The sequence below is a fragment of the Somniosus microcephalus genome, unplaced genomic scaffold (genome assembly GCF_052327205.1).
Source record: "Somniosus microcephalus isolate GS21.2 unplaced genomic scaffold, FLI_Smic_1.0 unresolved_chr1, whole genome shotgun sequence".
Lineage (NCBI taxonomy): Eukaryota > Metazoa > Chordata > Chondrichthyes > Squaliformes > Somniosidae > Somniosus > Somniosus microcephalus.
Window position 1 is genome coordinate 136,739,820 of NW_028225179.1, and position 9,226 is coordinate 136,749,045.

Genomic DNA, 9,226 nt, shown 5'->3' on the forward strand with positions numbered 1-9,226 from the left:
GATGCTGTACATTAACAAATAACAGGTCTTTACTGGAGGAGGGTAATCTCTAGACTGGGGGTACAGAGGCATGCGCAAAGCTTATATACCGGTGTGGTCACTGCCGGTACTACAGTATACAGGAGCTGTAAAAGTAGTTGTGACTTAAAGGCACATACACGACAAATAGTTACTTTCAAAAGGGAGTTGTATAAATACTTCAATGGGAAAAAAATTGCTGGCTATGGGGAAAGGGAAGGGGAAGTGGGATTAATTGGATAGCTCTTTCAAAAGAGCCGGCACGGGCACGATGGACTGAATGGCCTCCTTCTGTGTCGTACGATCTGGTCAAATTGATGAACCAGTTAACCCAACGGCCTAGTTATGTGAAGCCACTGCTAGGCACAGTGGCATGTCTTCAACACTAGGAGGCCTATGGTTCCACCCTGGCCTGTGACGACGTTAGTTGACCTCATTGGGAGTCGACCTTGACGCAATAGTGTAAAAGGGGTGATGGCGAGCAGGCAACCCGTTTTACATCTCGGCCCACTTTTCTTTCTATGGAGTCGAAGGGTGCTAGCGTTAGTGAGGTGCACACTTCCCTCCCCACCCCCACCAGCCTCTTTCTCTGCCTTCCTTTCCCTGAATTTTCAGGCTTTTGCGGGTGCCTAGTGTACTGCTGGCAAACCCTTCACACCACACCCAAGTGGTCCACAGACTGGTACAAATGTGGAACTCGCTGCCACAAGGAGTAGCTGATGCATTCAAGGGGAAGCTAGATAAGTAGATGAGGGAGAAAGGAATAAGAACACATAGGAGCAGGAATAGGGCTTGGGGCCCCTTTGAGCCTGCTCCGCCAGAAATCTGGAATTGAAAAGCTAGCATCAGTAATGGTGACCATGAAACTACCAGGTTGCCCTTAAAAACCCATCTGATTCACTAATGTCCCTTAGGGAAGGAAACCTGCCGTCCTTACCCGGTCTGGCCTATACGCAGACCAGTTGGGCCGATGGCCTGTTGCTGTGCTGTAAATTCTATGTAATTCTATGTAGTTGGCCTCAGTATTCTCGAGTTCGGCAAGGGGAAAAATAAAATGACCACCCTCCTGCTGGGAAGCACGATTGTGGAGAAGGATTCACATCCTTGCTTTCAAATCCCTCCGTGGCCTTGCCCCCTCCCTATCTCTGTTACCTCCTCCAGCCTCTACAACCCTCCAAGATCTCTGCCCTCCCCTAACTCTGGCCTCTTGCACATCCCCGATTTTAATCGCTCCACCATTGGCGGCCGTGTCTTCAGCTGCCTGGGCCCCAAGCTCTGTAATTCCCTCCCTAAACCTCTCCGCTTCTCTCTCCTCCTTTAAGATGCTGCTTAAAACCGACCTCTTTGACCAAGCTTTTTGTCACCTGCCCTAATATCTCATGTGGCTCGGTGTCAAATTTTGTTTAAAAAAAACTCCTGTGAAGCACTGTGGGACGTTTTACTATGTTAAAGGCGCTATATAAATGCAAGTTGTTGTTGCTGTTGTTGCTGTCTCATTTTCCACCCCCCACCCCTTTCTCCCCAATGGAAAATAGGAGCTCACCCCTCAGCTTCTCGGCTCCAATGTCAGAAACTTCAGGGGCAAGGAGCTGAGAGAAAGAAGTTAGTGGGTGCGGGGGGGGCGGCGGGGGAGCTGGAGGGAGGGAAGTGCGCATCTCAGTCACCCGGTTTAAAAAAAGGGAAATTGCATGAATTAGCAAGGGGAAGAGTTAAACCCTGCAGTGGGCCTTCCCTGTTCCAGTAAACGACTTCCTGAAAAAGCAGCGAGCAACTTTGTGCCAAAACAACTGTGGGCAAGTGCTCGAGGCAAGTCTGCACAGCGTCAGGAACGACACAAGCCCTGGCCTGTCGGGGCCAGGCACCAGCAAGAGCTCAGAACAGTAGCTCGACGGGCAAGACATCCCAGGAACAAAGAGACGCCGTTTGGGAGCACAAGCTTTGCGTCTGGGCTGCAGCACGAGGCGGCTATGTCAGAGGCGGTCGGCACAGCATGTCAAGGTGAGAGCCTTAAAGAAAGACTTGCGTTTAGACAAGCACCTTTCACAACCACCGGGCATCCCAGAGCGCTCGACAGCCAATCAGACACTTTTTCCAAGTGTCATCGCTGTTGTAGTGTAGGAAACCCGGCAGCCAATTTGCGCACAGTAAACTCCCACAAACAGCAGTGTGATAATGACCAGGTAATCTTGTTTTGGTGATGTTGGTTAAGGGATAAAAAGAAAGAAAGACTTGCATTTCTATAGCACCTTTCACAACCACCAGACCTCTCAAAGCGCTTTACAGCCAATGAAGTACGTTTTTGAAGTGGAGTCACTGTTGTAATGTGGGGAAAGGCAGCAGCCAATTTGCACACAGCAAGCTCCCACAAGCAGCGATGTGCAAATGACCAGATAGTCTGTTTTTGTTATGTTGGTTGAGGGATAAATATTGGCCAGGAAATAGTGCCAGGGGATCTTTTACGTCCACCTGAAAGAGCAGACAAGGCCGTGGTTTAACATCTCATCCAAAAGACAGCACCTCTGACAGTATAGCGCTCCCTCAGCACTGCACTGGAGGGTTAACCCTAACTTTATGTGCTCAAGTCCCTGGAGGAGGACTTGAACCCACAACCTTCTGACACAGAGGCGAGTGTGCTGCCCACTGAGCCACAGCAGACACGAAAGTCAACCCAGGACACCAGAGAGAATTCCCCTCTGCTCTTCTTTTGAAATAGTGGCCATGTGATCTTTTATGCCCACCATAAGAGGGCAGACAGGGGCCTGAGTTTAGCATCTCACCTGCAAGGTGGCACACTCTAGCAGTGCAGCACTCCCTCAGTACTAGCGCTAGAGTGTTGGCCTAGATTTTGTGCTCAGGTCTCTGGACTGAGGATTATGAACCCACAACCTTCTGGCCTAAGAGGCGAGAGTGGGCTCCCCACTGAGTCACGTCTAACACCTAGACTGTCAGCTGTATGCTGGCTGTTGTAATTATCGACTGTCCGCTTGCCTATTGAGTCTGGGACCGGCCAGCTTTCTGGCACTAAAATTCCCAGGCTCGGGAGGTCAGAACATAGAACGCAATCGGGTGGGGGAGGAGGGGGAATGGAATGTGGTGCAAGACCTGGCTCCTGCAAATCTCCATGCCTTTTTTTTAAATCATTGGGAAATTCTAATGTCACTGAATCAGAATGATAGCAGAGCTTCCAGGGTTAAATTATGAGGACAGGTTGATAAAAGGTAGGGAGGTCTTGCTACAACTGTACAGGGCATTGGTGAGACCACACCTGGATTACTACGTGCAGTTTTGGTCACCTTATTTAAGGAGGGATGTATTTGCATTGGAGGCAGTTCAGAGAAGGTTCACTAGGTTGATTCCTGAGATGAAGGGGTTGTCCTATGAGGAAAAGATTGAGCAGGCTGGGCCTATACTCATTGGAGTTTAGAAGAATGAGAGGGGACCTTATTGAAACATAAAAGATTCTGAGGGGGCTTGACAGGGTAGATGCAGGGGGGATGCTTCCCCTCGTGGGGGAATCTAGAACTAGGGGGCACAGTCTCAGAATAAGGGGTCGCCCATTTAAGATGGAGATGAGGAGGAATTTCTTCACTCAAAGGGTCGTGAATCTTTGGAATTCTCTGCCCCAGAGGGCTGTGGAGTCTGAGTCACTGAATATATTCAAGGCTGAGATAGACAGATATTTGAGCTATGGGGGGTCGAGGGTTATGGGGAGCGGGCGGAAAAGTGGCGTTGAGGCAAAGATCAGATCAGCCATGATCTTATTGAATGGCGGAGCAGGCTCGAGGGGCCGAATGGCCGACTCCTGCTTCTATTTCTTCTGTTCTTAAACTCCCTTGAATTTAGAAGATTGAAGGGTGGTTTGATCAAGGGTGTTTAAAAATGTTAAATGGATTCGATAGGGTAGATACGGAGAAACTATTTCTTCTGGTTTGTGGGGGGGGGGTCAAGAGCGAGGGGGATATATTCTTAAAAGTAGAGCCAGGCCATTTCAATAGCTGTTCATGGGTGATGTCAGGGAGCATTTTTTCACAGAAAGGGTAGTAGCAATCTGGGACTCCCTGGCCCCTGCGCTCCCCCCCCCCCCCGCCAAAAGGCTGTGGGTGCTGGGGTTCAATTGGAGCGTTCAAGACTGAGACCGATAGATTGTTGTTAGGTAAGGGTACACAGGGATATGGAGCTAAGGCGCGTTGAGGCAGATCAGATTGAATTGCGGAACAGGGCCGAGGGGCTGAATGGCCTCCTCCTGCTCCTAATGTTCCTATGAAAGAAGAGGGACTGGCGGGACGATGACCCTTCGCCAGAGGTCCCACCGGTTTCACTTTTATCAGGGCCAAGGATCACGAAGCAGGTGTCGTTGCTGCAAATAATGTGGTTGTGGAGATCGAATGCCAGGTTGCCGGTGGCAACCGATCATAGAGAGTGAACGACCCCCATTAGGAAAGTGTCCACAAAGAAATTCCCTCCGTTTCAACAAGAAAGTATGGTTGAAACACTGAGCACCCACTTCCCCCCCAAACCTACTGCCCTGCAATTCCTAGCCCTCCCTAGACTAATACCCGGGGATTGCCATGCATGGAGCGGGCACCTGCCCCCTTTACGCAACTGACCCAACCGTGAGATTTGGGGGGTGGGGGGGGGGTGGGCGGTGTGGGCAGCGGTGTAAGGGAAGGGGCAAGAATGGCAACCAGAAGTCCCACTCCCCCTGTGCTTCTGGTGACAGAGTGGGGTCCTCGGGAAATTCCGGCCCAGGCAAGCAAGCAATTGGGAAGGCAAATGGTGGGTTATCCTGCTTTGGTGAGACCAGACCTGGAGTACTGTGCACAGTTTTGGTCTCCCTATCTAAGGAAGGATATACTTGCCTTGGAGGCGGTGCAACGAAGGTTCACTAGATTGATTCCTGGGATGAGAGGGTTGTCCTATGAGGAGAGATTGTGTAGAATGGGCCGATACTATCTGGAGTTCAGAAGAATGAGAGGTGATCTCATTGAAACGTATAAAATTCTTAGAAAGCTTGACAGGGTAGATGCTGAGAGGCTGTTTCCTCCCTGGCTGGAGAGTCCAGAACTAAGGGTCATAGTCTCAGGATAAGGGGTCGGCCATTTAGGACTGAGATGAAGAGAAATTTCTTCACTCAGAAGGTTGTGAATCTTTGGAATTCTCTATCCCAGTGGGCAGTAGAAGCTCAGTCGTTGAGTATATTCAAGGCTGAGATAGATAGATTTTTGGACTCTGGGGGAATCAAGGGATGTGGGGGTCAGGTGGGAAAGTGGGGTTGAGGTAGAAGATCAGCCATGATCTTAGTGAATGGCGGAGCAGGCTCGAGGGGTCTTATGGCCGACTCCCGCTCCTATTTCTTATGTTCTTGTATCCCTTATCTTTATTTGTCCATCCCATTAACCTGGCCTCGTTAAATCTTTCTTCATTCCTCCTCTTTATTTCCCCCTGCCCCTTTCTCTATCACCCCCTTCCTCCCCCCCACCCTCCCCCCACGACCCCCGACACCGATCTAGGCTCAGAAGAAGACATCTTTTTCCCACCATCAGGAGAACATCCCAAAATGGAGGCGCCGGAGGTGAAAAAGACCCCCAAGTGTCGGCTGGCCCACACAACGATGAAGATACGGCTGGCCAACCGGATGCTGCGAGGCAAGCGCCTCGTGAAGATGCCGTCCGAACACTCGATGAAAAGTCACATTGTGGTCGTCAACCACCGCCATCCCTTTACGAGGAAATGCTGCAAGCTGCGCATCAAAAAGAAACCCCTGCAACACTGCAACAAGAAGTGGTGGTCCTTTGTCACCAAAAGAAAAGCCACGTGTCTTCTGTATCTGTTCTGCGTGATTGTGGGTGTGCAGATGTACAACGCCTATGAGAACCTGGATGACAATCTCGCAATCTACGACATTGACCAACTTGAGAAGACTCTGCACCAGAACCTCCTTGGCCAGACGTTGGCCCTTAATAAGCTTACCAAGCTAATGAGGAGTTACTTTGCCACTTACATTCACACGAAGCCCCTCTTCTTGTCCATCAATGGCCCCGCAGGAGTTGGCAAGAGCCATTTGGGAAGATTGATTGCCAAGCACTTCAAGTTTGAACTCGGACCGCACCTCGTCCTCCAACACTCCATGAAATACCAGCACCTGATGGGCCATTGCGACCACCGCTCCCAGCACCAGTTGGCCACCCGGATGTCGGCCGTCTTTTCCAGAGCTCTCCAAGCCGAGCGGATCCCGGTCCTCCTCTTCGACGAGATGGAACTGGCGCCGGCGGAGCTGCTGAGCTTCATCGGGCAACTCCTGCGCTCCAACCACACCAGCGCCGTCTACATCTTCATCAGCAACGTTGGGCAGGACGCCATAACGCGCTCCATCTGTCGCCGCGTCACACGCAAAGAAACAGGCCGCGTCAAGAGGCTCAGCCTGGAGCTCGCGCGTTTGTTTGCGCGCCGACACCCCGTGTGGCAGGCACCGGAGATCATCCCACTCTTCCCACTCGACTGGGCTCACGTGGTCCAATGCTTCCACGAGGTGATGGAGCGGGAAGGCTTCTATCCCCACGACCCCCGCGCCGAGGCGATGGCCAGCACCTTTAACTACTACAGAGCCAGACAGAAGTTCTACTCGCAGCATGGCTGCAAAGACGTCCCGGTGATGGTGAAAGAACTCAATAGGCAAAAGCGTACGGAGGACTTGGGAAGTAAAATGGTCATTCGACGCCACAAGCGTGATGGAAATGATTCATGTGAAATATTTTCCATATTCAAACATTCCTTAATGAATTACTAAAATCCAACTGGTAACTAGGCAAGTGCGATGGAGGACAAGTCAACGTGAGGCTGGAATAATGATGTCTCTTTCGATTTTTCTAATTTCTTGTTCCTTCATTTTCTCCTCCATTAGGACATCTAAGGTTCAAATGACCACTGGCTCCAAAGTCCCAGCCCAACACATACTCCACAGTTGGTGGCAGAAAGGAAACAAGAGCAATTAGGACGATACTACCATTTCACCAATTGTTAAGAGGGCATTATCTAAATCCCCGGTCCACCCAGTCCCAGAGCGGGAAAGGGCAGTGTCTGACCCACTGCACCACCCAGTCCCAGAGAGGGAAAGGACAGTGTCTGACCCACTGCACCACCCAGTCCCAGAGGGGGAAAGGACAGTGTCTAACCCACTGCACCACCCAGTCCCAGAGGGGGAAAGGACAGTGTCTGACCCACTGCACCACCCAGTCCCAGAGGGGGAAAGGACAGTGTCTGGCCCACTGCACCACCAGTCCCAGAGGGGGAAAGGACAGTGTCTGACCCACTGCACCACCCAGTCCAAGAGGGGGAAAGGACAGTATCTGACCCACTGCACCACCCAGTCCCAGAGGGGGAAAGGACAGTGTCTGACCCACTGCACCACCCAGTCCCAGAGGGGGAATGGACAGTGTCTGACCCACTGCACCACCCAGCCCCAGAGGGGGAAGGGACAGTGTCTGACCCACTGCACCACCCAGTCCCAGAGGGGGAAAGGACAGTGTCTGACCCACTGCACTACCCAATCCCAGAGCAGGAAAGGACAGTGTCTGACCCACTGCACCACCCAGTCCCAGAGGGGGAAAGGACAGTGTCTGACCCACTGCACCACCCAGTCCCAGAGTGGGAAAGGACAGTGTCTGACCCACTGCACCACCCAGTCCCAGAGGGAGAGAGGACAGTGTCTGACCCACTGCACCGCCCAGTCCCAGAGGGGGAAAGGACAGTGTCTGACCCACTGCACCGCCCAGTCCCAGAGGGAGAGAGGACAGTGTCTGACCCACTGCACCGCCCAGTCCCAGAGGGGGAAAGGACAGTGTCTGACCCACTGCACCACCCAGTCCCAGAGGGAGAGAGGACAGTGTCTGACCCACTGCACCACCCAGTCCCAGAGGGAGAGAGGACAGTGTCTGACCCACTGCACCGCCCAGTCCCAGAGGGGGAAAGGACAGTGTCTGACACACTGCACCGCCCAGTCCCAGAGGGTGAAAGGACAATGTCTGACCCACTGTACTAATACATTAATAAAGTGGATGTTTCCAGATTCTCCATCTTTTACTGACGTTTTCTATTTTCTTGTTGGTGGAGTAGTGTGATGGCAGATGTAGCATTACACGAGTTGTTTACACAAGACCACATGCTTCAGCGTGAATGTTGGCCAAAACCAGGTGTAAACGAGGCCAACCCCCCCTCCCCCGCCAGTGAATAGCTTGCCCGCGATGGCTGTCCAGGCTCACGTAGGAGGAGTCGGCACTCGGTTGAGATAACATTGGGGGGTTGGGCGGGGGGGCAATTAGTGCCCGTGCAGGCATACCCCCAGCATGAGCCTTTGCCGTGCCCCAGGGATCCCGCCAGCGGTCTGCGCCGATGCCAGACCAGGCGCCACCGCGCCCGTATCTTCTTGCGGCCTGTAAGTCGGTATGCAATGCCAATTGTGCCAGAAGGTTGCACCCAGGCACCTGCTCGGCTCGTGATCTGCTCTGCCACATATCTACGAGATCGATCGGGGGTGGGAGGAGAAGGCCTGGTTTCCGTACGACGTCCGTAACAAAGACACTGGTGAATAATTTATTCATTCATTCTCAGGGTGTGGGTGCTGCTGGCAAGGCCAGCATTTATTGCCCATTCCCTAATTGTCCTCAAGAAGGTGGTGGTGAGCCGCCTTCTTGAACCGCTGCAGTCCGTGTGAAGGTACTCCCACAGTGCTGTTAGGTCAGGAGATCCAGGATTTTGACCCACCGACCATGAAGGATCGGGCAATTTACATCTGCGTCGGGATGGTGTGTGACTTGGAGGAGAACTTGGAGGTGGTCGTGTTCCCATGCACTTACTGCCTTTGTCCTGTTGGAGGTTGCGGGTTTGGCAGGTGCCGTCAAAGAAGCCTTGACGAGTTGTTGCAATGCATCTTGTAGATGGTACACACTGCAGCCACGGTACGCCGGTGGTGGAGGGAGTGAATGTTTAAAGTGGTGGATGGGCTGCCAATCAAGCAGGCTGCTTTGTCCTGGATTAGTGAGGAGGAAAATGAGCCGGGGTTCCTAGTGGGGGAGTGAATTCCGCTCCTAATCATTATATATTGTCCCTCCTCCCCTGGAAAGTGGGCAGTTATACGGATATGGCTGGGATACCGCTGCCTGGTTGGATAACTGACATGTCCGGCCAATATTTTGCCGTCAATGCCCGAAGC

General features: G+C 52.3%; 1 protein-coding gene across 1 annotated transcript; it reads left to right on the forward strand.

The window, feature by feature from the left end:
* Nucleotides 1-1,717: 1,717 nt before the first annotated feature.
* Nucleotides 1,718-8,092, forward strand: LOC147095976 (torsin-4A-B-like). The gene is made up of 2 exons (XM_085974935.1): nt 1,718-2,016; nt 5,529-8,092. Exons 1-2 carry the CDS (start codon nt 1,986-1,988, stop codon nt 6,803-6,805), a joined length of 1,308 nt encoding a protein of 435 aa, XP_085831061.1. The 5' UTR covers nt 1,718-1,985; the 3' UTR covers nt 6,806-8,092.
* The last annotated feature ends 1,134 nt before the right edge of the window (nt 8,093-9,226 follow it).